The sequence below is a fragment of the Carlito syrichta genome, unplaced genomic scaffold, assembly GCF_000164805.1.
Source record: "Carlito syrichta isolate Samal-C Ts95f unplaced genomic scaffold, Tarsius_syrichta-2.0.1 Scaffold311662, whole genome shotgun sequence".
Taxonomy (NCBI): domain Eukaryota; kingdom Metazoa; phylum Chordata; class Mammalia; order Primates; family Tarsiidae; genus Carlito; species Carlito syrichta.
The window spans coordinates 89,589-116,952 of NW_007255758.1; the positions used below are offsets into that span (position 1 = coordinate 89,589).

At 51.7% G+C, this 27,364-nt stretch overlaps 1 protein-coding gene across 1 annotated transcript in view; it reads left to right on the forward strand.

The window, feature by feature from the left end:
• The window catches only part of ABCC6 (ATP binding cassette subfamily C member 6), a 69,303-nt gene that overhangs the window by 23,759 nt on the left and 18,180 nt on the right, over positions 1-27,364 (forward strand). The window contains exons 11-24 of the mRNA XM_008068912.1: positions 823-915; positions 1,114-1,317; positions 4,841-4,987; positions 6,689-6,773; positions 9,111-9,189; positions 10,576-10,702; positions 10,842-11,018; positions 14,259-14,426; positions 15,507-15,681; positions 17,118-17,193; positions 19,242-19,362; positions 21,135-21,342; positions 22,646-22,956; positions 24,752-24,951. Of these exons, the coding sequence (XP_008067103.1) occupies positions 823-915; positions 1,114-1,317; positions 4,841-4,987; positions 6,689-6,773; positions 9,111-9,189; positions 10,576-10,702; positions 10,842-11,018; positions 14,259-14,426; positions 15,507-15,681; positions 17,118-17,193; positions 19,242-19,362; positions 21,135-21,342; positions 22,646-22,956; positions 24,752-24,951 (2,171 nt within the window). The remainder of the gene's footprint in view (positions 1-822; positions 916-1,113; positions 1,318-4,840; positions 4,988-6,688; positions 6,774-9,110; positions 9,190-10,575; positions 10,703-10,841; positions 11,019-14,258; positions 14,427-15,506; positions 15,682-17,117; positions 17,194-19,241; positions 19,363-21,134; positions 21,343-22,645; positions 22,957-24,751; positions 24,952-27,364) is intronic.

Sequence of the window (27,364 nt, forward strand, 5' to 3'; positions counted from 1 at the left end):
CTGGGGGCACATGGGCTGGGGGTGGGTGGGGCTGGTCTAGAGAATGGATCCAAATGGCTCTGAAGGAATCTCAGAAAGTCACTGCAACTTAAAAATCCTTCCTTCTATCCCCTCACCTCCACATTTTTGCAGATACAGACACCACAGCCAAGAGGGGACATAGTCATCCTCCAATCCGGCGGGTAGGGTGGCCAGACAAAGCACAGGATGGCCAGTTAATTATGCATTTCAGATACACTGAATAATTTGTTAGTGTAAGTATATCCCAAATATGCCTGGGCCATACTTATACTACAAACATATTCACTCTTTTATGTGAAGTTCAGATGTAATTGGCTGTCCTGTACAATGCCTTGTTAAATCTGGCACCCCTTGTGAAGGGTGAAATGAAGACTAGAATGATAATCATAACAGGCAGTGGAAAACCCCTATGCCCATTTTACAGACAAGGAAACCGCAGCTTAGGGAGGGCGAGTGACTTACCCAGGGCCACACTAACGAGTGTCAGAGGCAGGATTTGAACTCAGGTCCTGAGTCCAGAGGCCTCAACTTCACCGTGGTGGCCAGGAGCACCTCCCTCCTCTTTCGTCTACATGCATGCCCTGTCTTGAATCTAACACCCTCCCCATCGTGTGAGGTGGGCTGTTTCCCTCCGTGACTTTGGAAGACCCCAACTTCAGCAAGGGTCTCTGTCTATGGGCCCCCATGACCTGGTGGCGCCATCCTTGTCAGATTCCCTGACACGCCTGTCTCAGACCCCTTGGGGCCTGCAGCCAGGTTCCTGGGGTCACATGACATCCCGCCTCCCCTCTGTTCCCCCAGCTCCTGGGTCCCTCTGCCCTCACCGCCATTGCCGTCTTCCTGAGCCTCCTTCCTCTGAATTTCTTCATCACCAAGAAGAAGACCCACTATCAGGTTTGGCATTTGGGAGAAGGGACAGACCAGGCCGGAAGTAGGGAGGGACCCGCAGGTCCAGGACAGTGTTGGTGTTGGGGAAGGGGAGGGGGAGGCAATGGGAGGCCGTGGGTCTGGCTGTGTCCTTGTTGTGTGTGTCGCTGTCGTGGCTTCAGGAAGACTTCTTGACGGTCCCTGTCCTTGTCCCTCCGGCCCCAGGAGGAGCAAATGCGGCAGAAGGACTCTCGGGCACGGCTGACCACCTGCACCCTCAGGAATGCCAGGGCCATCAAGTCCCACGGCTGGGAGGAGGCCTTCCTGGAGAGAGCCCTGTGCGTCCGTCGCCGTGAGCTGTGCGCCCTGCGCACCTCCGGCCTCCTCTTCTCCACCTCGCTGGTGTCCTTCCAAGTGTCCACGTTTCTGGTGACGTCACTCTGGCCTCTGCACAGAGCATGTCTGGGGAGGGAGTGCGGGATGGGGTGAGGTAGGTAGGGCCTCTGGATCCTTCCTCCCCATCCATCCATGCCCACCTGTCCTGGATCCAGTTCTGGGGGAGGAGGGGAGGTCCCTGCTTCCTGCTGCTGAGCTGGTTCATCAGATCACCCCCGTGAAGGTAGCAGTGGCTGGCAAAGTGTTCTGAGAGTCCTAGGCCTCTGGGATTGCCTCTTCTGCTGACGTGGGGAGGAGGTGACAGGTGCAGGAAGCCGCAGGGGTAGAACCTGGGTCTCTGTGGCATCTGGGACGCCGGCCAGCAGATGTCTGTGTCTGCCTTCCTGCTGGACGAGGCACCTGTCTTGCAGTTCTGTAATTGATTTATCAGATTCCTGCCTGATTAGCCTTCCTAGAACACAGCCTTACTGATATGCAATATTTATACATATTTATGGGATGCGTGTGATGTTTTATTACAGTGCGTACAATGTGTCAAGTCAGGGTCTTTGAGGTGTCCACCATTTCCAGAATTTATCATGTCTCTGTGTTGGAAACATTTCAAGTCCTCTCTTCTAGCTATTTTGTTTAGTTTCATTTTCTTTTCTTTTCACTTTTTTCTTCTTCTTTTGAGTCAAAGTCTCACTCTGTCACTCAGGCTGGAGTACAGTGGCACAATCATGGCTCACCACAGCCTCAACCTCCTGGGCTCATGTGATCTTTCCTTCTACCTCAACTTCCTGAGTAGCTGGGACTACAGGCATGCACCACCACACCAGGCTAATTTTCTGATTTTTGTAAAGATGAGTTCTCTCTCTATTGCCTTGACTGGTCTCGAACTCCTGGGCTTAAGCAATCCTCCTGCCTTGACCTCCCAAAGTTCTTGGATTACAGGTGTGAGCCATCATGCCTGGTTCCTCTAGCTGTATTGAAATGTACAGCACGTTGTTGTTAACTATAGCCACTGTTCTGTGCTGTCAAACACTAGCTCTTACTCCTTCTAACTCTGTACTCTTAAACCAACTTCTCTTCATTCTCTCGCACTCATATCCTTCCCAGCCCCTGGGAACCCCTGTTCCTCTCTCTACCTCCATGAGATCAACTTTTTAGCTCCCACATGTGAGTGAAAACGTGGCATTTAACTCTCTGTTCCTGCCATATTTCACCTACATAATGTCCTCCAGTCCCATCCATGCTGTTGCAAGTGACACGGTTCTGTTTTTTTTTCTGGCCAAATAGTATTCCAGTGTGTGTATATACATGTGCCACATTTTCTTTACTGATTCATCCACGGGTGGACACCTAGTTGATTCCACATCTTGGCTATCATGAACCAAGCTGCAGTGAGCACGGGGTGCAGATGTCCTTTCAATATGCTGGCTTCCTTCCCTGCCTTTGGACACATACTTAGAGGGTGGGGGGGGGGGGGGGGGGGGGTCGGGTCCTACGGCAGCTCTGTCTTTAGTCTTTAATCTTTGGAGACATTCCCACACTTTTTTCTGCTGTGACTGTGCCAATTGTGCCAATTGACACTCTTGGCACTAGCTAATGTGCAGCTCTGACTTTAGTCATGCCCTTGCAAAGAGACGAGATCTCAATTGTAGACTCCAGTGGATGCTGACTCCAAGACCCCGTGGAAGGCAGCTCAGAAGAAGCAGGGAGCAGCCGACTTCAGGCCCCAGGAGCTGGGCCCCACCATCTCCATGGAGGTCTAGAACCACAGGGGCCCCTGCACAAGAGCAGACGTCACTCACATGGTCAGCCTTCAGAGCTACAAGCGCCATCGCCTAGAGCCAGGACACACTCCAGATAGGGTCACTGGGTCATCATGCCAAGGGACAATCACACTGAGTGCCTGCACCAAGCGACCATCACGCCACTTGATCATCACAAGAGTGACCACTGTACCGAGTGACCTTCATGCCATTGCACTGAGTCACCATCACACAAAAGTAATCACTGCACTGAGTGACCTTCACACAGAGTGCCCACAGCAAGTAATCTTCACACCAAGTGATCATCACAGGAGTGACCATGTACCGAGGGACCCTCACACCAAGTTACCATCACACCAAATGACCTTCACACTGTCACACTGAGTGATCATCACATAAGAGTGACCACCGCACCGAGTGACCTTTGCACTGAGTGACCATCACACCATCACGTTGAGTGACCACCACATAAGAGTGACCATCACACTGAGTGACCATCACATAAGAATGACCATCACACTGGGTGACAATCACACTGAGTGACTATCACATAAGAGTGACTATCACATTGGGTGACAATCACACTGAGTGACCATCACATAAGAGTGACCATTGCACTTAGTGACATCACACCAAGTAACCATCACACTGAGTGACCATCACACTGTCACACCGAGTGACCATCACTCTGAGGGACCTTCACATAAGAGTGACCATCACACTGAGTGACCATTACTCTGAGTGACCCTCACATAAGTGACCCTCACATAAGAGTGACCATCACACCGAGTGACCATCACACTGAGTGACCGTCACATAAGGGTAACCATCGCACTGAATGGCTTTCACACTGAGTGGCCTTCACACCATCATACTGAATGACCATCACATAAGAATGACCTTCACATAGGTGTGACCTTCACACCAGGGCCCATCAACTATCACACCATATGAACATCAAGCCAAGTGACTATATGCCAAGTGACCATCACAGTAGCACCTGGCACCAAAACGCCACCAACAGCCGGAGCTGAACCATCCCTGGTGACACTGAGAACCACAAGTGCTGCTCCCTGCAACTCCAGAGTCATTTCCCGGGGACTCCGGGGGTCACAAGTCCCAGCACCTCTGGAATGATGAAAATATTACCAGAATTGAAAACTGTCATCTAGGGACGGTGGCTGATGCTTGTAGCCTCAGCACTTTGTGAGGCTGAGGCGGGAGGATTGCTTGAGCCCAGGAGTTTGAGACCAGCCTGGGTGACATAGCGAGACTTCATCTCTACAAAATAAAAATTTAAAAATTAGCCTGGCATGATGGTGCACACCTGTAGTCCCAGCTACTCGGAGGCTGAGGCAGGAGGATTGCTTGAGCCCAGGATTTCAAGGCTGCAGTGAGCTAAGATCATCCCATTGCACTCCAGTCTGGGCAAGAGAGTGGCACCCTGACTCCAAAGGAAAAAAAAAGAAAGGAAAGAGAGAGAGGGAGGGAAAAAGGAAGGAAGGAAAGAGAGGGAAAGAGAGAGAGAGAAGAGAAGCCTGTGCTGTCCCCCAGTGCCTGGACCAGAGTTAGTATGTCTAGCCATGGGGACGCACACGTATCCTTCATCAACACACTCGTGTCCTTGGAGAGAGCCTTGCGTGGCCTGTGATCTAGAGAGGACTGGAGTTAGCTGGGTTGGGGTGAAACCCCTGAAGGGAACCCACACGGACATCACAGGCCACGTGGATCCCAGAGGTACCAATGCCTGCCAGACTTCCCCAGCCATGCCCACCGCCTCACTGTCACCCGTGTGTCCCCAGGTTGCGCTGGTTGTGTTTGCCGTTCACACGCTGGTGGCTGAGGAGAATGCCATGGATGCGGAGAAGGCCTTTGTGACACTCACGGTCCTCAGCCTCCTCAACAAAGCCCAGGCCTTCCTCCCCTTCTCCATCCACTCCTTAGCCCAGGTGAGGTGGGCGGGGCTGGGGGGTCCGTGGGCTGTGACTAGCACCGTCTGCCCAGGCAGGTGCTATCCACAGAGCAGGAGGACAGAGAAGGAGGGAGACTGGCAGTGGTGTGAATGGAGCAGGAAGGAGGTGAGGGGAGGCAGGAGTGCAGGGGGAGGTGCCAGTGAGGAGGTCACTGGGGTCCAGGGACCACATAGGGACCTCAGCAGACATCCTCAAAATATGCAAGCCTGTCTGTCCAGCAGTTCCACATGCAAGGGTTTGGTCCAGCTTCCTTTTTAATTTGTTTTATTTTTATTATATTGAAGTCACTCTTTTTTTCTTTTTTTTGAGTCAGAGTCTCACTCTGTTGCCCAGGCTGAAGTGCAGTGGCATACTCACGGCCACCACAGTCTCCACCTGCTGAGCTCAGGCGATCCTTCCATCTCAGCCGTCCAAGTAGCTGAAACTACAGGCATGCGCCACCACGCCTGACTAATTTTTTTGATTTATTGTGGAGGCGAGGTCTCATCAAGTTGCCCAGACTGGTTTTGAACCCCTGGGCTCAGGCAATCCGCTCACCTCCACCTCCCAAAGTGCTGGGATTACAGGTGTAGCCACTGCATCCAGGCTGTATTTACTTACTTTTGAGACAGCATCTCACTCTGTTGTCTCTCAGGCTGGAATGAAGTGCCTTAATCATAGCTCACTGCTGTCTTGAAATCCTGGGCTCAGGCAATCCTCCTACCTTGGCCTCCTCAGTAGCTGGAATTACAGGTGCATACCCCCACACCTGGCTAATGTTTTTTATTTCTGTAGAGGCAGGTGTCTCGCTGTTGCCCAGGCTGGTCTTGAACTCCTGGCCTCAAGAAATCCTCCAACCTCAGCCTCCCAATGTGCTGGGATAACAGATGTGAGCCACTGCACCTGACCTGGTTCTCCCTTTTCTTTTTTACAAAGCAATTTTGTTTCTCTCCCTTTACTGTCTCGTGTCCTCTCAATGGGAACTCCTTGAGCATGATGAAAATGAGAAACAGCCACTTAACTGAACTGTCTCTCTTTTTTTTTTTTTTTTTTTTTTTGAGTTGAAGACTCATTCTGTCGCCCAGTGCAGTGCACTCTCAGGGCCACCGCAGCCTCAACCTGCTGGGCTCAGGTGATCCTTCTGCCTCAGCCTTCCAAGTAGCTGGAACTACAGCATGTGCCACCATGCCCAGCTAATTTTTTGATTTATCGTAGAGGCGAGGTCTCACCAAGTTGCCCAGGCTGGTCTCAAACCCCTGGGCTCAGGCAGTCCTCTCACCTCGGCCTCCCACAGTGCAGGGATTATAGGCGTGAGCCATTTTGACAGTTACCTCTTTCTTCCCCAAAGATGGGTTTGTGACTGGGAACTAGGAGGCCACTCCTTGGTGGACAATGTTTGAAACCGTCCCATATACTGTCTTAGTATCATTGGAAAAGCCACTGTCCCCTTCCCTGCTGTCTGCAGAACAGCAGCTGGACGATTCTAATTTCGCTGATTAGGAGAGAGGAGGTAGGAGATCACCACCACCATCAAGGTCAAGTGTTCACTGTTTCCCACAACCTGGAATGTTTCATCCTCACACCTTGCAGACTTGCAGAGCTTGCTAGACAGGAAGCTGTCCCCATGCATCTTGAGACACCTGATGCCTGAGTCCTTTACTCTTCTGGCTTTGTGACCTGGGGCTTCGGTTTCTCCAGGCCCGGGTGTCCTTTGACCGTCTGGTCACCTTCCTCTGCCTGGAAGAATTTGACCCTGATGCTGTGGACAAAAGTCCCTCTGGATGCTGTGAGTACTGGGTCCCACAGAGGGCTGAGGGAGGGGTAGGGGGATGCCCAGCCAGCATTGCAGTGGGCACGAGGACCACTGGGTCCCACTGTGAGTGAGGGAGAGATGGGGATAACCAGCCAGCATCTACACTGAGCATGGGGACTGCCTGCAACAGGGAGCACATGACAGTCAGGCACCATGCTGCTGTTCTTTCTGCCAGTGGTTCAGGGACCACTCATAAGCACCTACTGTGTGCCCTTCTGAGTGTACAGTGGTAAATGCACCAACAGACCAGGTCCTTGTCCTTGTGCAAAAAGTCCAGGGTGATAAACATTGCGAAGATTTTCTCAAGCTAGAAAATAAAACCAGAGTCACAAGCATCATTTGCTAGGCTTCCCTACTCTGCCCCATCCATCTCTCACCGCACACCTGTGGGTCTAGTGACATTAACTGACCAGCTGTGGGGGCAGGGCAACTATCACCGGGTCAAGACACCCTCCTCTTTGTTGTAACGCAGGAATCTGGTCAACCTACTTACCTGGGAAACACTCACATGGTTGTTAAAAGCCCAGTCTGTGGTGTTGGGTTGCTCAGGCCTAAGCCCAACCTAGCACTGATGAACGGGGTGACCTCGGCAAGTCATTCGTCTCTCTGAGTCTCAGTGTTCTCATCTGAAAAATGGGCATGTCAATCCTCACAGCACCTATTGCATATGGTTGTTGTGAGTGTCAGATGGGTTCATTTAAGGGCTGCACTTAGAAAAAGTCCTGGTGCAAAGTTCGTGTTCAGTTATTACTAGAAAAAAAAAACCCAAGTCAGCAAAGAGGCCATTAAGTAACCCACAACTGGTGATTCTGAGAGTACTCAAAGCTCTAACACATACTCAGCCAGACACAGCATTGTTGGTGTGATTTGGAGGCTCAGCCCCAGGCCCTGGGTTGCCACCTTCACCTGTGTGGCCTTGGGTGGTAACCCCTCCCCTTCAGGCTGTGGATTCCCAATGGTCTCTGGCAGGACTGTCACCAGGTCTGCTCAGGAGACAGCAGTGCATGGCTTTTAGGACCCACTCAGGCAATAGCTTAAGCCTGTGATGACTGCCATTATCCCACGGAGGCCATGCTATCCAGTCAGAGACCCCTGTGTATTGTTTTAGCAAGACTTTGACACCCTTGGGCACCTGGCTGGAGCCACAGCCTCCCTCTCCCACTGTCCCTGCTTGTCCCCCAAAAGCATGTGAAAGTGACATTGTATTCATCCCTCCATTTTGTGTTGCCATGAGACAAGAGCAGCCTGGGCTTTTCAACACCCAGCTCTCATGAGAACTAGTCGAGCTAGAATTCATTCATCACCTCTGAATGGCACCAAGCCATTCGTGAGGGATCTACCCCCATGACCCAAGCCCCACCCACCAGGCCCCACCTCCAACACGGGGGATCACATTTCAGCCTGAGATCTGGAGGAGACAACAATATAAACACAACAGTGAGTGGACGTTTGCCACATGCCAGCACCGCTCAGAGTGCAGGGTCCTCACCGCACACAGATGTGCAAGGTAGTAACTAATCATGGTGATGGATATCCTCATTAATTGCTTGTAGTATCCACTGCACAGTCACACATCTGTCAAGTCATCACATTGTTCACCTTGAATATGTACAATTTTCATTATTCAGTTATACCTTAGTAAAACTGGGGGGCAATGTTCTATATAGTGATAAACTTGCCTAACCCTCATCACAACCTTATGAGGTGGGTGCTTCTATGACTCTCCTGTTTTACAGATGGGGAAACAGAAGGAAGGAAAAAGGAGAATCCCCATGGCTTAGGTTGTTAAAAAAGGGCAAGTTGGCCCTGCGTGGTGGTGTGTGCCTGTAGTCAGCTACTCAGGAGGCTGAGGCTAGAGAATCAGTTGAGCCCAGGAGTTAAAGGCTGTGGTGAGTGGCGATCACACCACTGCATTCCAGCCTGGGTGACAGAACAAGACCCTGTCTCAGAAAAGAGAGAGAGAGAGAGAGAGAGAGAGAGAGAAGAGGAAAGTAGAAGGAGGACAGGAAGGGAAAGGAAGAAGGAAGGAAAGCAGCCTTTAAAAATATGCAAATGAATGGCCGTGGCTGCATTCCAATAAAACTTTACTTACAAAGCCAGGCAGCAGACAGGCTTTGGTCCCTGGGCCATGGTTATGCAGAGGAAATGGGATCCCTACAGGGTCACACACATACCGGTGGTGCAGCAAGGCGATTTGTTCAGGGGGAGAGACTTCCAGCTGCCCCTGGGGAGGGTGGTGGGGCCTGAGGGTCTCCAGATGAAGAGGCCACTAGGCAGGGTCTCCTGTGACTGGTGTCTTGTGCTCAGCAGATGCCAGGAAGGATTGCATCACCATACACAGGGGCACCTTCGCCTGGTCCCGGGAAAGCCCTCCCTGCCTCCACAGGTACAGAGCAACTCCCCAGGAACCACCCTTGCATTTACAGGAAGAGAATGTGTGGGTGTCCTGCCATTTCCTACCTGAAGAAGGGGCTGGAGAGGTCCGGGCCCAGGCTGGGGGAGGGTCCCAGGGTTGGCTCTGGTGGAGAGTCGGGAAGGCAGGGGCTCCTGTGGGTGGGGGACCAGGCATCTGAGCCAGACCAACCAGTTGCGGGGTGACGCTCCTCAGCTCCTAGGCTGGCCAAGATGACACCAAGGAAGACCTGGCTGAGAGGAGCCTCAGGGACCAGCCCCACCAGCAGTGCCCACTTTTGTGCCGCCTGTGTCAGTCCCAAGGTCATTGTCACCTCCAGCCCCCAACTCTGTGGCTGGGTCTTTGTGGCTGAAAACCCCAGTCAGCTCCTAAACTCACTAGGAAGGGATAGAAAATACCCTGGGCTGTGTTAGTATCAAATGTTGTTTATCACTTCCAGCATGGATTGGGCACTCCCTGTGTATGCCAGGTCCTGTTCGGTGCTGGGGATGGAGGGAAGGAAACAAACAAGGGCCCTGCTTTCTCTCCGTTTTTTTTTTTTTGAGTTGGAGTCTCACTCTGTCGCCCAGGCTGGAGTGTAGTGGCACGCTCACGGCCACCCCGGCATTGACCTGCTGGGCTCCGGTGATTCTTCCGCTTCAGCCTTCCAAGTAGCCAGAACCACAGGCATGTGCTACCACACCCAGCTAATTTTTTAAAATTTATTGTAGAGTTGAGGTCTCTCCAAGTTGCCCGGGCTGGTCTCGAACCCACAGGCTCATGCAATCCTCTCCCTGCCCTCCCGGATCCTGCCCTTGCCCTCGCCCCCACTCCTGTCATGTCCCACAGCTCACCCTCCACCCAGCACCCGGAGGGACCTGCCAAAACCCAGTCAGATCTGACCCTGCCCTGCTGGAACCCTCCATGCCCCCACTTCACTCAGGCAGAGCAGGGAGGCACCAAGCGGAAGGAGGCTGATGTCCTTCACAGTTGTCAGGACTCTAGCTTTGGCCTGAGTGAAGTGGGGGCATGGAGGGTTCCAGCAGGGCAGGGTCAGATCTGACTGGGTTTTGGCAGGTCCCTCTGGGTGCTGGGTGGAGGGTGAGCTGTGGGACATGACAGGAGTGGCAGTGAGGGCAAGGGCAGGAGCCAGGAGGGCAGGGAATTGTGCCTACTGACCAGCCGAGGCAGGAGGCCATGCTGGTAAAACACTCAGGCAAAATCAGCTGTGTGTGTGCATGTGCATGTGTGCACACTGGATGGGCGTGCATGCACGTGTGTGCACATGTGTGGTGGGGTGTGCATATGGCTACGTCTTGGTATAGACATGGGTGGGGCCCTGACTGCGGGGGGGACACATCTCCCCTCCTGGGTTGCCAGGATAAACCTCGCCGTGCCCCAGGGCTGTCTGCTGGCTGTCGTGGGCCCAGTGGGGGCAGGGAAGTCCTCCCTGCTGTCCGCCCTTCTCGGGGAGCTGACAAAGGTGGAGGGCTCCGTGAACATCAAGGTGAGACACCCCCCCACCTGTCTGCCAGGCTGTCCCCATCCTCAAAATCTCTTCCTGCTCCTTTCCCCTCCCTCCCACCCTAAGAGCCCAGCTCTCCCCAAACGGCTCCCACCTGGAGCCAAAGTGAACTGTGTTTCAGGGCCCAGTGGCCTACGTGCCCCAGGAGGCCTGGGTGCAGAGCAGCTCTGTGGCGGAGAATGTGTGCTTCCGGCAGGAGCTGGACCTGCTGTGGCTGGAGACAGTGCTAGAGGCCTGCGCACTGCGACCGGACCTGGATGGCTTCCCCGCGGGAGTCCACACCCCAATTGGGGAGCAGGTGAGCATCTCAGTTCTCCTTGGGGCAGGAAGACATTGCAGTTGGGGACTACTTGCTTCCCTGGGCCCTGGGCAGTGTGACAGAGAGACAGAGGGGATCAGGGAAGCACGGGGGAAGAAAGCCCGGTTCAGGGTTAAGCATGCAGTAGGCATTCAATAAATGGTTAGTAATTGGTGATTGTGCCACTGCATGCTGGGCGACAGAGCGAGACCCTGTCTCTTGAAAAGAAAAAAAAAGAAAAAAGAAACAGAGGGCCAGTTGGGAGGGCCAACGCAGCACCATAGGGGAGGCTGACAGTGGCAGGACCAGAAGGTTCCACTTTTACCTTGAAGGTGGATCCAACAGATAAGACATGGGTGTAAAAGAAGGACAGAACTCAGCTGGGCACAGTGGCTCACACCTATAATCCCAGCACTTTGGGAGGCAGAGGCGAGAGGATTGCCTGAACCCAGGGGTTCGAGACCAGCCTGGGCAACTTGGTGAGACCTCGTCTCTACAAAAAATTAGCCAGGTATGGTGGCATACACCTGTAGTTTCAGCTACTTGGAAGGCTGAGGTGGAAGGATTGCCTGAGTCCAGCAGTTCAAGGCTGCGAAGCCAAGAGCATGCCACTGCACTCCAGCCTGGGCAGACAGAGTGAGACTCCAGACAGAGTGAGACTCCAACTCAAAAAAAAAGGACAGGACTCAAGGAGGTCTGAACCTCCGGAAGGACAGAGCCTTTATCACCTGAGACGAGAAGTTCGCAGGAGGAGGAGGCTCTGGGATGTTCAGACCTGGGGACAGCTGGCACCCCCCGCTTCTTGAAGCACCCTTCTCTTGGCATCCACGATCCCCATCTCCCTCCCTGGATGCTCCTTCTGGCCCAGGCTCTGCCCCTCATTCCCTCCTGGAGACTCTCTCCCCGTCCCCCAGGAAACCTCACTCAAGTTCCCTAACTTGAACTTCTGCTTTTCATGGACAATTCCCTAAAACAAGGGTCAGCAAAGTCTTTCTGTGAAAGGCCAGAGGGTGACTGTTTCCAGCTCTGTGGGTCATATGGTCCTGTCACAACAACCTGGCACTGAGCTTGGAGTGCAAAGGCAGTCATAGACCATAGGCAAATGAATCTCCTTGACTGTGTCCCAATAAAACTTTATTTATAAAAGTGAATGGGAAGCTGACTTCCCTGTTGGTCCTAGTTTGCCAATTTCTACCCATCCCATAGCTCCAGAAGCACATGTTCCATTGTTGGACATCTCTGCCCTAACCCTTTGGTGAGGCTCAGAGAGAACAAGCAATTGATCGATGCCACCCAGCAAGGCAGGGCAGAGCAGGACAGGAGTCCAAGTCTTATCACTCTGTTGCCTGGGAACCCATCACCATTGATCTCCACCACTACTCTCTACCCATCCCTTTGTCTCTATTTTAAATCACTTATTAATAACTTTTTTTAAGAAACAGAGTCTCCCTCTATCAACCCAGGCTGGAAGTGCAGTGACATGATTATAGCTCACTGCAGCCTTGACTTCCTCAGGCAATCCTCCCACTTCAGCCTTCTGAGTAGCTGGCACTAAAGGTGCATGCCACCATGCCTGGCTAATTAAAAAAAAAAAAAAAAAAAAAGAGACAGGGTCTTACTATGTTTCCCAAGCTTGTCTTGAACTCCTGGCCTCAAGCAGTCCTCCTGCCTCAGCCTCCCAAAGTGGTGGAATGACAGGCGTGAGCCATCGCACCTGGCCAATTTCCCTTTCCTTCTGTCCTCACCCCCTGTAATCTAATCTCAACACAGCAGCCAGAGGAGTTCTGGTCAAATGTAGATCAGATCATGTCTTTCCTCTGTTCTGAACCCTGCAGGGTCACATCATGTCCCTCAGAGTAAAAGCCCGAGTCCTGACAGTCCTGGCAAGGCCCCCTGTGACCTGGTTCTGTTCTCTTTCTGCCCCTCTCCCAAACTGTCCCCTTTCCTGCTCCACTGCAGCCACATGGGTCTCTCCAATGACCCCTGAAGCCCCACAGCATGCTCCCACCCCAGGGTCTTTGCACCTGTATTCCCTCTCCTGGGAAGCACTCCCCCAGGTGTCCTCCACATGGCCCAGTGTGCCCTACACCCACACCTGCTGTGTGTATCATCACCACCCAGTGTACTATGTATTTCACTTGTTGGTTTACAGATTGTCTGTCTCCCACCCTCACCCTCATTAGAATGAAAGATTCACCCAGGAGAGCAGTGACTGTGTTCATTGCTGTTTCTCAGAGCCTAGACCACTCCTGGGTCTGTAGAAACCATGCAGTAATTGTGAGTGGAATGAATGAATGAATGAAAGTAAGAATGAATGAATGAAAATAAAGTCTAGATGGAAGGAATAAGTTCTGCCATTCAATGGTACAGTAGAGAAATATGGTTAACAGTTATTTATTGCATATTTCAAAATAGAAGAGAAGAATTGTCATGGTCACAACACAAAGAAAAGATCAATGTTCGACTGGGTGCAGTGGCTCACACTGGTAATCCCAGCAATTTGGGAGGCTGAGGCAGGAGGATTGCTTGAGCCCAAGAGTTCGAGACCAGCCTGGGCAACATAGTGAAACCTCATCTCTACAAAAAAAATTTTAAAATTAGCCAGACATAGTGGCGTGTACCTGTAATCTCAGCTACTCAGGAGGCTGAGGTGGAAGGATTGCCTGAGCCCAGGAGGTCAAGGCTGCTGTAAGCCGTGATTGTGCCACTGCACTCCAGCCTGGGTGACAGAGTGAGACCTCAATTCAAAAAAAAAAGGGAGATAAATGTTCAAGGTAAAGAATGTCCCAGTTACTCTGATGGGATCATTGCATAATGTATACAAGTATCCAAATATCACATGTGCTCCCAAATTATGTCCAACTATGATATATCAATAAAAAAAGAAAACAAACACAATTAAAATTAAGGACTCTGTTGCCCCCATTGGGTCAGGCAACAGAGGGGCGACCAGTGTCCTCAGTGAAGGTGGTCTCCCTACAGAGATGGGAGCAGACGAAGTACTTGAATGGGCAAAAGTGAGTGGGAGGAGAGAATGGGTTGGGGAATGTAGACACCTTCTCCAGGAAGCCTGACTGGAGAGGGGAGAAGCAAATTGGGTCTGGCTGGGGGGAACATTGGCTGGAGGGTGTGGTCTGCCACTGGGAGTGGGCTCGGGGGACAGGCACAGGGACTCACCTCCAGGCGTCCCAGCTTCCCAACAGATGCAGACTCAGGCCGCTGTCCCCTCTGCGGCCACAGGGCATGAGCCTCTCCGGGGGCCAGAAGCAGCGGCTGAGCCTGGCACGCGCCGTGTACCGCAAGGCCTCTGTGTACCTGCTGGATGACCCACTGGCGGCCCTTGATGCCCATGTCAGCCAGCACATCTTCAACCAGGTCATCGGACCCAGAGGGCTGCTGCGAGGCACAGTAAGTTTGGGGACATGTGTCAGAGGTCACGGCACAGGCAGGGGAAGCCCATAGTGTCCGGGCCTTGCTCAAGTGTACCTACCACCCCGCTTCTTGAATCCAGCTTTCTTATCTGTATGAGTCAGCTTTTTTTTTTTAAGTTGGGGTCTCACTCTGTTCTCCAGGCTGGAGGGTAGTGGCACGATCACAGCTCACCACAGCCTCGGCCTCCTTCCACCTCAGCCTTCCAAGTAGCTGGGACTACAGGTGTGCACCACCATGCCTGTCTAGTTCTTTTATTTTTATTTTTTTGTAGAGATGAGATCTTGCTACATTGCCCAGGCTGATTTCAAATTGTCGAGCTCAAGCAATCATATTGCCTTGGCCTCCCAAAGTGCTGGGATTACAGACGTGAGCCATGGTGCCTGGCCAGTATTGGTCAGCTTTTGCTGAGACAGTGCTACATAACAAACAGTCCCCAGGTCTCAGTGGCTCATAGCGGCAGCTATTCCCTATGTGTGTATGGTTGAACAACAACAGTGCCGCCTTGGGCTCCTGGCCAGGTTCAGATGAACACCTCATCTTCTTGTTTTGAGACACAAGAAGGCTGAAGGATTACCCCCTGCTTCTCTGTTTGGATATGCTGTTTTCTTTTTTCTTTTTCTTTTCTTTCTTTTTTTTTTTTGAGTTAGGGTCTCATCCTCTGGCCCAGGCTAGAGTGCAGTGGCACACTGCTCACGGCCACCACAGCCTCAACCTCCTGGGCTCAGGTGATCCTTCTGCCTCCAAGTAGTTGGAACTATAGGTGTGTGCCACCATGCCCAGCTAATTTTTTGATTTATTGTAGAGACAAGGTCTCACCAAGTTGCCTAGGCTGGTCTCAAACCCCTGGACTCAGACATTCCTCTTACTGCCGCCTCACAAAGTGTTGGGATTACAGGCATGACCCCTGCACCCAGCAGACATGCTGTTTTCAAGAGAGAGGGCAGGAGCACAAGATGGCCTGCTCTCCCCACTCTGAGCCCAGGGACGCTGCCCCGGTCCCAGCTCTGGGAGATCGGCCATGCACACGTGTGTAACTTCCACCTCTTTCCTGCCCAGACACGGATTCTCGTGACCCACACGCTCCACGTCCTGCCACAGGCTGACTGGATTGTGGTGCTGGCAGATGGGGCCATTGCAGAGATGGGTTCCTACCAGGAGCTTCTGAACAGGAAGGGGGCCCTGGTGGGCCTTCTGGACCGAGCCAGACAGCCAGGAGACAGGGGAGAGGCAGGTACTGACTTTACTGACTCTCTGAGCCTGGCTCCTGCTACCCTTGGAGAGAAGCCTCCAAGGGTCCCCTGGTTTGAGTGGAGTGTTCTGGGGACACCCTCCCTGCGGGCCCAGGTCTATCTGCAACCAGTGCTCCCAAGAGCTACCTTTCCCCAAGAAGAGCCAAGGATACCACCTGTGAGCCAGGGACTGTGCTGAGAGCTCCTATAAACATTCATTATTGTATCTGATTCTCACAATACCCTGAGAAGCATGTGTAGTTATTGCTGCCATTTTACAGATAAGCACACTGAGACAAAGAGTTAAATCACGTGCCCAAGATCACAAGATTAGGACTTGGGTGTGTTCAACTCCAGTCTACGCTCGTAGCTGCTGCAGAAACTGAACAAGAAGGAGGTCTGTGGTGTCTTGAAGGCCACAACATGCTAGCTAGGGCTTCTAGTAACCCAGAGAATACAAAGCCTGCTGGATACATGACGGGGTTCTGGAGGTCAAGTCTCCAGTCCAAGCTCACCCCCAGTGAATGACAGAAACAGCTGATGGTATGTCACATACATTAGCTCGTTCGATCGGCACAAGGCCCCTGTGAGGTTGGTGCTAGAGTTGCCTCCATTTCACAGATGAGGAAACCGAGGCCCCAAAGGTAAGGAATGGGTCCAAGGTTACTTGGCTCAGCAGTAGCACTGCTCGGATGTGACCCCAGGCAAGCTGCCTCCAGGGAATGTGTTTTAATCATGCCCCTCCATGATAAAGCAAGGATTCACACCCAGATCTCCCTCAATCCTGCCTCTTCTGAGAACATCTGCTCAGCCCTGGCCCACCCTGGTAAAAACCCTACCTGTTGATTCACAGTGTCCCATCCTGGAGTTTGAAAACAGAACATGCCTGTTTGTGTTAGTCAGCTTTTGCTGCGATGATGCTATATAACAAACATCCCCCAAATCTCAGCAACTTACAAGAGCAGTTTTTTCTTGCTCAGAGGTCTCTTGTTAAACTACTACAACTCTGTCTCCAGTTACTGGCCCAGTCTAGGGGACAATGGGAGAAAGGTGTCCTTCTTGCGGAGATAGCACCTGAGAGTGGGTGGGAGCTAGCCCAAAAAGAGCATTCCAGGCACAAAGAACTGCTTGAGCAAGAGTATCAGGGAAAATGGAGGCAACTTGACCTTATACAGCGGTTCACTGACCTTTTGGCAATCCCAAGTTCATGGCAGTTGCTCAATTATATTTGCTGATTGAATTCATGAATGAATGAATGATGTTCCTGGAAGAACCCAGGGAGGGTTGAGAGAAGTTGCTGGAAAGGTGGCAGGAGCTGACTCCAGGAGGCAGGTGCTCAGAGAGGCGAAAGCCACATAGCCTCAGGGTGGGTGTCAGAGCCAGTGTCTGGGCCCTGGGTGGGACTCCACTGTATGACAGAATTCCCTTGACCTTGCAGATACAGAACCTGGGACCAGCGCTGAGGGTCTCAGTGGCTCCTTGGCAGGCAAGAGGCCTGAGCCCAGACCAGAGAGGTGAGTCCACTGTGGTGCCACCACATTTGGGAGGGCACAGGTTGTGGCTGGGGCAGGGCCTGCTGGGCCCACCTGCATCTCAGCTGGGTAGGGAGTGGCCAGGCTGTGATGAACAGGGCCCCCAGGTGTGCAGTAGAGGGACAATTCACTGAAAGCGACTTGCCAGCCAACTGGCTGAGATGATGAAGTCCCCAGTGGCTAGCCATGGGATGAGCCCTCACGTGGGCAAGGACACTTTGTTGGAGTCATCTCACTGCCAGAGCAGGGCAGGGCTAGTTCCAAAGACAGACACTCCTGCAGTCATTAATGCCTGTGCCAGGCCCCAGGGTTCATTCTCTAACAGGCAGGCAATGCACAGAGCTCGAGTCTATACCAGTGGCATCCCGTGGTGCTGGCAGAACACAGGCAAGGAGGCTGAGGGGAGGTTCTGCCCTCTTCCCTCGGCCCACTCCAGCCAGGGCACAGCTGGACTCACTGCGGGGCGGCCTGCCACAGAGGGACCAGCCACCTGATGCCATCCCTTCTTATGGCGAGAGGCCTTGGGGAACAGAGCAGGTCTCTGGTGCCAGGCAGTCTGAGCTTAAGTGCCTGGTGTGGGTAGGGGGATGGCAGGAGGACCCCGAGGGGCCTCAACCCCTGAGGATCATTGGGGCTGGTCACAACTCCTTCCTCCCCATCTCAGTTGGCCACCCTAAGAGCACTTCTGAGTCACATGCCAGACAGCCCCACTGTCATCACAGTGTATGAGATTCCTCAGTAGATGGGCCAGTAGGTTGATGGTATTAAAACCTTAGGCCAGGCGGGCTCGATGGCTCAGCCTGTAATCCCAGCATTTTGGGAGGCCGAGGTGAGTGGATTGCCTGAGCCCGTGGTTTTGAGATCAGCCTGGACAACTTGGCGAGACCTTGTCTCTACAATAAAATTAAAAATAGCCGAGCGTGGTAGTATGCATCTGTAGTTCCAGCTACTCGGAAGGCTGAGGTGGAAGGATTGCCGGAGCCCAGCAGGTCGATGCCGGGGTGGCTATGAGCGTGCATGCCACAGTACTCCAGCCTGGGCAAAGGAGTGAGACTCCAACCATAGAACAAAAGAAAGAAAGAAGGAAGGAAGGAAGGAAGGCAGGCAGGCAGGCAGGAAGGAAGGAAGGAAGGAAGGAAGGAAGGAAAGAAAAAGAAAGAAAGAAAGAAAGAAAGAAAGAAAGAAAGAAAGAAAAAGAAAGAAAGAAAGAAAGAAAAAGAAAGAAACCTTAGGCCAGCTGCAGTAGCTCACACCTATAATCCGAGCACTTTGGGAGGCTGAGGATCAAGAGGATCGCTGTTACTGAACATGGGTTGAACAGTTGGCTGCCTGTGATTGGCCAAAACTCGGTGATTGGCACAATCACAGTCTGTCTACACATCTAGTTAGGCCATAGTTCACTGTGTACGGAGAAACCTATAGGCCAAACTTAAAATATGTGAGGAGGCGACTTTAGGAAAAACTTGACTTAACGGTAGGTAGGTAGATATGTCCATGTGTGTATGTGTGCCTGTGTGTGTATACCTATGTGGATGGATGGGTGGGTGGGTGGATAGATATTATCCTCATTTTTACAGCTAAGGAAACCGAGGTACAGAAGATTAAGCCAGCCCACTTATCCACAGGCATCTGAATTGTGCGTAATTGATATTTTGCCAGGCTGGGCTGACAAATCTGAGGGTAAACAGTAAGGGAAAAACAATTGCCGCAAGGTTTAAGCTAAAATGAAAAGTCTAAGAACAGAGTTCCAAAGTTGGGCAAGTAAGTTCATTCTGTAGAATGGCATCAGAACAGGCTTGCTTGGCTCAGGGATCATAGACGGTGTTTAGCAGGGCACCACACAGGGGGAGAGGAAGCATGGCACACAGGCCATGATCAGTCTGTTAGTTGAATGTATGAATGAATGAATGAGTGGGGGGTGCCAGTGTATCCCAGAGCTCAGTGACTATCAGTGTACCTGGGGGTTGGGCACACACCCACCCCACCATGGGGAGAGACACTGATTTGTCCTCAATTCCTCTGCATGACAGGTCCATCATGTCCGTCCCTGAGAAGGACAGCGGCACCTCAGGAGCCCAGACAGGAGTCCCTCTGGATGACCCTGAGGGGGCAGGATGGCCAACAGGAAAGGAGAGCGTGCAGCATGGCAGGGTAACCCCCAGCTTCCTTGCTCTCCCCACTTGGGACTGCTGTCCCCAAGAGCCCAAGTCCTCCCCCCAGGGAGAGCGCTGGGGAGGAGGACACTCACCTTACTGAGCACCCACTGTGTGCCTGGTAAAATTCTAGACCTCCATGTTTCTTAATCCTCACAACCATTGGGGGGGGGGGAATAGCGATAGCTTCATTTTGGAGATAAAGAAACTGAGGTCTGAAAGAGTTAGAAGATTTGTCTGTGATCTCATTGCTAGTAAATAACCCACCTGGGTCTCAAAGCTAGGTCAGTATAAGTCAGAAGCTTGGGCTATTTCTCCTCTTCTATACTGCTGTGTCCATCCATTCATCATCCACTCAGTCACCGGTCCACCCACTCATCCATCTCACTAAACCATCATCCCTTCATCCACCCCACACACCCATCCATCCACCCCTCCATTCCATCCACTTGCCCACCCATCCATCCGTCCCACCCAACCATCCGTCCATCCCACCATCCACTCAGATGCCCATCACCCACTAATTCATCTGTCCTGCCCATCCATCACCCATTCATCCATCCCACCCAATCATCCATCCCTCCATTCCATCCACTTACACACCCATCCATCCATCCTTCTCAACCATCCATCTATCCATCCACCATCCACTCAGATGCCCACCTATCAACTCATTCATCCATCCACTTATCCACCCATCTCACCTATCCACCCACCCATCCATCCATCCCATCTAACTATACAGCCAACTATCCATTCACCTATCCATCAGTCTGTCTACCTGTTCATTCATTCATCTGTTCATTCACCTACTTACCCACTTATTTTCCACCTATCCATCCATTCACTCATCCATCTCCCCACCTACGTACTTACACACTCATTTGTCCATCCATCCACCCACCTGCCCATTCATCCCTCTATCCACTCATCCACCCAGCAGACATTTACATAGGACCTACTGTGTGCCGGGCAAAGTCTCTGCCCCAGTAGAGATTGCATGCTAGTGAGGATAGACACACAGCAAATGATTAGGCTAATAAGCTAGCTTATATCCGATCATGATCAGTGCTATAAAGAAAATAAAGAGGGCTGATGAAATGGATACCAGCTGAGGGTCACAGTTGGCTTGAACAGGTTGCCCTGAAGAATGGGAAGGGGCCAACCATGGATGGAGCAGGAGAAAGTGTTCTGGGCAGAGGGAACAGCAGGTGCAAAGGCTCTGAGGTGGGAAAGAGTTTAGAGGGGCCAGAGAAAAGGACCCATGATGCTGAAAGATGGTGAGTGGAGGTGAGGCAAGGAGGCTGGACTTTCTTCGAAGAGCAAGAGAAAGCCATAGGCAGGCCAGCAACAGCAAGATACAAGACTACAGCTGTGTAAAGAACTTCAGATTTGTGGGGGCAGGATCTTAAGTAAGTGATTGAACCTCTCTGTGCCTCAGTTTCCTTATCTGTGAAAGGCAGGTTATTGTGAGCATGGACAATTGCCTGGCTCATAGTATGTGCTCAGTAAAACACTCTCAAGCTAGAAAGCACCATAGCCTGTCCCTGGCCCGTTGGGGATTCTGTGGCAGAGGGGACTCCTGAGCTGGGAAGGGCCTGTGGGGGTAGATGGTGCCCCTAGTGGAAGGCACTGAGTAGTACCTATGAGGTCTGGAGGGCAGCTCCCTCTTCCCAGTTGACATGTTTCTGGGAGGCTCGCCTGGCCTTGCCCCAGCTCACGCCTCTTGCCGGAGCCTCTCTCTACCTCCCTCTCCCATGTGTGCTACAGGTGAAAGCCACCATGCACCTGGCTTACCTGCAGGCCGTGGGCACCCCCCTCTGCCTCTACACACTCTTCCTCTTCCTCTGCCAGCAAGTGGCCTCCTTCTGCCGCGGCTACTGGCTGAGCCTGTGGGCAGACGACCCCACAGTGGCCGGGCGGCAGACGCAGGCAGCCCTACGGGGCTGGGTCTTCGGGCTCCTGGGCTGTCTCCAAGGTATGCCTCATCAGCCTTCCCCATCCCCCGCCCAGCTCCACTGAGGGGCCTCAGGGCTCCATGGCCTGCCCAATCCTGGCTCACCCTGTCCCCCGCCAACCCCTCCCCCCCACCTGAACATCTGTGCAAAATGTCCTGGGCCCAGGTGCAGACCTGTGTTGTTCATATGCAGGGCATGGGGGAGCAGGGCACATCCCTCCTTTTCTGGAACCTTCAGAATCTCTCCCAGTGCCTCCCCCCCTTCCACCCCCCACCACCACCCACCAGGCAGCAGAGGGCAGCTCCAAGGACTGCCATCTGGGACTTTGCCTGAACTCCAGACCTCCAGATGGAGCCAGGCCCCTCCCTAACAGATGTATCACCACTGTCACACCTTCTTCTTTTTCAGTTGAAATAACTGTAGCTTTGTATGGGTGGTTTTTTTGGCTTTTGTGTTTGTCTTTTTTTTTAAGTTGGAATCTCACTCCATCGCCCAGTCTGGTACGCAATAGCATGTTCACGGCCACCCCAGTGTTGACCCACTGGCCTCAGCCTTCCAAGTAGCTGGAACTACGGGTGCATACTACCCTGCTCTACTGATTTATTTATTTATTTATTGTAGAAATGAGGTCTTGCCAAGTTGCCCAGGCTGGTCTCGAACCTGTGGGCTCAGGCACTCCTCTCACCTTGGCCTCCCAAAGTGCTGCGATTATAGGCTTGAGCCACTGCTCCCGACTTTTTTTTTTTTAAAGAGAGGCTCATTTTGTCACACAGGCTGTAGTGCAGTGACACAATCATGGCTCACCATAGTCTCAAGCTTCTGGGCTCAGGCAATCTTTCCACCTCAGCCTCCTGAGTAGCTGGGATGACAAGCACACACCACCACACATGGCTAATTTTTTGACTTTTTGTAGAGATGAGGTCTCATTATGTTGCCCAGGCTGGTCTCAGATTTCTGGGCTTAGGCAATTCTCCTGCCCCAGCCTCTCAAAGTGCTGGGATTACAAGCGTAAACCACCATGCCCAGATTCTTCTTGTAAGAACACCAGTCATTAAACTAAGACCCAGCCTCAATCCAGCATGACTTCATCTCAAGACCTTTAACTAGTACATCTGCAAACACCCTATTTCCAAAGAAGGACACTTCCTGAGACTCCGAAGGAATGCCATTCAGCCCACTATGGGGTGGCAGATCTGTCAAGAGACTGTCAGTGGCCAGCTATGAGTCGGCCACCATGAGGGTAGTGGGGAGACCTGCCCAGGCCCCACGGGGAGGCTCCTGGGGGTCTCCAGCCTCCATGCTCTGATCTTTCCTCCCCTCCAGCCATCGGGCTGTTTGTGTCCATGGCCGCAGTACTCCTAGGTGGGGTCCGGGCATCCAGGCTGCTCTTCCAGAGGCTACTGTGGGACGTGGTGAGATCTCCCATCAGCTTCTTTGAGCGGACACCCATCGGGAACCTACTGAACCGCTTCTCCAAGGAGACAGACACGGTGGATGTGGACATCCCAGACAAACTCCGGTCCTTGCTGACTTACACCTTTGGACTCCTGGAGGTCATCCTGGTGGTGGCGGTGGCCACCCCACTAGCCATTGTGGCCATCCTGCCACTGTTGCTCATCTATTCCGGGTTTCAGGTATGGAGAGGTCAGGGCAGCTCTTGGGGTCAGCTGAGGTCACCTCAGCCAGTCCCCTGGCTCTGGGCAAGACTCAGTGCCCCTAGAAAAATCCCCAGGATCAGAGACACTGCAGTCTGTTTCTAATATCTCTAGTCTCTGTCTCTAAATGTTCATATCAAAGTTCTTAATATCTAACATTTTATCCTGCTGCAGCTTCTACAATTTTCTAGAATCTGAGTGGCATTGCAAAGCCTCAAAGAAAAAAAAAGTATGAAGCTAAAATTGTTTCAGTTGCCAGGACCAGAGACCAACTTAAATGAGCTGAAACAAAATAACAGAATTGAATGGCTACATTTCTAGGGGGCAGTAGGCCCAGCTGTCACCAAGACTTGCTCTCTCCTTATCTTCATTCACTGCTTCTCAAAGCATGACCCCAGGACCAGCAGCAGTGTCACCCGGGGCCCAGTTAGAGATGCAAATTCTTGGGCCCCAGTCCAGACCTACTGACTCGGACACTGTGAGACTGTGGCCCAGCCATCTGAGCTTTGACAAACCCTCCAGGTCATTCTGATGCTCCCTCATGTTTGAGAACTACTGCCTCAGATCTGCTTGGCCTACATTTGCACCTGTTTTCTGTCCAGGGGGCAGGTCTGGTGGCCACCAGCAGCCCTAGCTCACATCAGCCCACCTTCGCAACCCAACACACAAAAAACTTTTCTCCTGCTCAGTATTCATATATTAATCTCAGAGAAGGTCCTGGTTGGCGCTTGGGGGGTCATGTGCTCATCCCTGAACCAATCACAGTGAAGTGGATAGTAGACTCTGATGGGCTAGGCTGGGTCATGTGACTACTTTTTTGATCAGGTCCCTGATTGACAGTCTCTCTTTCCACCCACCCCCCCATGGGAAATCAGAACTACAATAGGAGAAAACATGGCAGTCATACAAAAATTACACTGTCCCCCACAACTGTCCACGATCTTTTCTAAGTCCACTTGACTCTGGGGATGGACTGCTTCTCTGTTGCAAGCTTTGGAGTCAGGCTCTGCTTATTGTGGAGCTCCGACCAACTGCTGAGTTCCCCTAGACTTATGTGTCCTCACCTGTAAAAGATGAACAGTACTAGTGCCCACCCTATTGCCCACCCTGCAATAAGTGAGGTGCCATGTGTCAAGAGTGTGACTGGCCAGCAAATGCAGTTCCTCCCGGCCTGCCTGCCAGCTCAAAGCAAATGATAACATGTATTGTCTGTGCCTCTCCTGGTACCTGGCATGTGACCCCTGGGTTAAATGAATGAGTCTAACTTGGCCAACTGCGTCCACTGACCTTTATGGTTCTGTTCCCACAAAGGTCATTCAGGGCTGAATGACCAGCCCTGAATGAAGCAATTGACTTCAGTGCTGAGAAGTGAGACATTTAAATGAAATTAGTGATTTCTCAACCCTACCTGTGCATTAGAATCGTCTAGAAGGCTTTTGTTTTATTATTATTTTTTGAAGTCTTCTAGTTTAATTTTTTATAATTATTTTTTAATACATGATAAGTTCTATGAAGGCTTTAAAAAAAATACCAAAGTCAAGGCAGTATCACCGGAAGTCCCGATTCAGTCATTCTTGGGTGGTGTATTGGAGGTTTTTGATGCTCCCAGGGGATTTTCAAAAGAACTATGAAAATGGGAACCCAAAGAAGGCAAGTGACTGGCCCAAGGTCACACCATAAGCTGGTAACAGTCTGGCCTGGCTCCCTGTGCTTCTTGAAACTATGTCTGTGTCTGTGGTTTCTCCCTTCCTCTCTCCCACCTGTCCTGCCTCAGAGCCTGTATGTGGCCACCTCGTGCCAACTGAGACGCCTGGAGTCAGCCAGCTACTCGGCTGTGTGCTCCCACATGGCTGAGACCTTCCAGGGCAGCACAGTAGTCAGGGCGTTCCGAGCCCAGGGCCCCTTTGTGACTCAGAGCGATGCCCGCGTGGATGAAAGCCAGAGGGTCAGTTTCCTGCGACTGGTGGTGGACAGGTAGGAAGAGCCTGGGTGTCATCAGGATGGGTGCAGTGGCTCATGCCTGTAATTCCAGCACTTTGGGAGGCTGAGGTGGGAGCATCACTTGAGTTCGGAGTTCGAGACCAGCTAAGCAACATAACCAAACCCTATCTATATTTTAAAAAATAAATATTAAAAAAAGGAAAATCTTGACTGCCAGGCATGGTGGCTCACACCTGTAATCCTAGCACTTTGAGAGGCTGAGGTGAGAGGATTGCTTTAGCCCAGGATTGAGACCAGCCTAGACAACATAGCAGGACCTCGTCTCTACAAAAAAATAAAAAATTAACTGAATGTGGGGCTACACACCTGTAGTCCCAGCTACTCAGGAGATTGAGGCAAAAGGATCACCTAAGCCCAGGAGGTTGAGGCTGCAATGAGTTGTGATCATGTCACTGCTCTCTAGCATGAAACTAGCATGGGTGACAGAGAAAGAGACCCTGACTCAAAAAATAAATAGATTAAAAAAAAAAAGTTGAAAAGAACACCTTGCAGCAGGTGTCTCCAGAAGGTGAGACCTGAAGTCATACTCTGTGGCTAGAGAGGTCAAGTGGCTTCCCCAAGGTCACACAGTGGGCCGGGGACACAGCTGAGTCAAGATCACATAGGCAGGCCAGGTGCGGTGGCTCAAGCCTGTAATCCCAGCCCTTTGGGAGGCTGAGGTGAGAAGATTGCCTGAGCCTGTGGGTTCAAGACCAGCCTGGGCAACATGGTGAGACCTCTTCCCTACAATAAATCAAAAAATTAGCTGGGCGTGGTAACACATACCTGTAGTTCCAGTTACTTGGAAGGCTGAGGTAAAAGGATCACTGAAGCCCAGCAGGTCAACGCTGGGATGGCTGTGAGCATGCCACTGCACTCGAGCCTGAGCAATGGAGTGAGACTCCAACTCAAAAAAAAAAAAAAAGATCACATAAGCAGTCTCTCGGCTCTCACTGGGCAGATGGAACCCACCGGTTAGGTCCTCAACAGCAGGTGAGCAGGAAGAAGCTCTGTTGCCAGGCAACTAGACCAGCCTCCATTACCTTGGTTACAAAGTGGCTATAGAAGCACCCTCAGCCTTCTTTCCATACAAAGAACACAAGCTTTGAGCTCAAATAGACAGAGGTTCAAATCCCAGATCTGCCACTTACTAGCTGGCAGGTCTTAGCAAGTTACACAACCTCTCTGAGCCTCGTTGTCAAACTGGAGTCACACTCATGGGGGATTACATACATACTTTCATAGGTAAGATGTGTAACATGCTTATTACATGCCCAGGACTGTTCTGAGCAATCTATGTGGGTTAATTTATTTAACCCTGTGAACAACCTCACAAGGCAGAGACTGTGTTATAGACAATGACTTGTAGTCACAGAGAGGTTTGGGAGCTTGCCCAAGGTCACACAGAGAAAGTATACTGGAGCCAGGATTTGAATCAAGGCAGCCTGGCACCAGAGTGTAGAGAGGGCCAAGCATACAGCTGGTACTCCATACATGCGGATTCCTTTTTTCTTTTCTGCCCAGGTCCCCAGGGCTCTCAGTCCCTGTCACTGTGGGCAATATCTCAATTCCACATGCCCTCTGGGAGACCCGGCATCCCCCTTCCTGGGGTCCTGGGCCGGGGAGGAGAGACCTGAAGAACACTTAGAAAGCATCTACTATGGGCAAAGCATAATGATTTCCACGCTGTCCATGGTATAGCTCATTTAAGCCCCTCAACTGGAATCAGCCAGATATAACTTAATTATATAGACATTACTTCTTTATACAGATGGGTAACCTGAGGTCTAAAGGAGCAAAGCAACTCTTTGGAAGGGACAGTTTAGATAGCCAGTCAGTGGTGATCTTAGGCAGGTCTTCCTTTATGTATTGTCCGTTAGTTAGTTCATTGAGAAACACAGCCTGTTGGAAAGCCTGCATAAGGTTTGGTAGTTTGTGGCACGTGTGAGCTTAAATAAGCAACCAATGCTCTAAGCCTCCATCTCCTCATCTGTCAAATGGGAACAATATTCTGCTCTCCCTGTGTCAGGAGGATTGTTCGTGATATACCCTGGGGGCCGATGACTTTGTTTGGTTCACAGATGTGTCCCCACCAGTTCAAACACGCATGGCACACAGTGAGTGCTCAATATATATCTGTTGAATGAATGATGGAGTAAGAGGGATAAATATGTATTAATTTCTTTAATATACACTTGAATATTCAATATATTTGCCTATTCTTTTTTTCTTTTTTGGGTCGGAGTCTCACTCTGTCCCCCAGGCTGGAGTGCAATGGCATGCTCACAGCCACCGCAGCGTCAACCTGCTGGGCTTAGGCAGTCCTTCCACCTCAGCCTTCCAAGTCACTGGAACCACCGGCGAGTGTCACCACACCCAGCTAATTTTTGGTTTATTGTAGAGACGA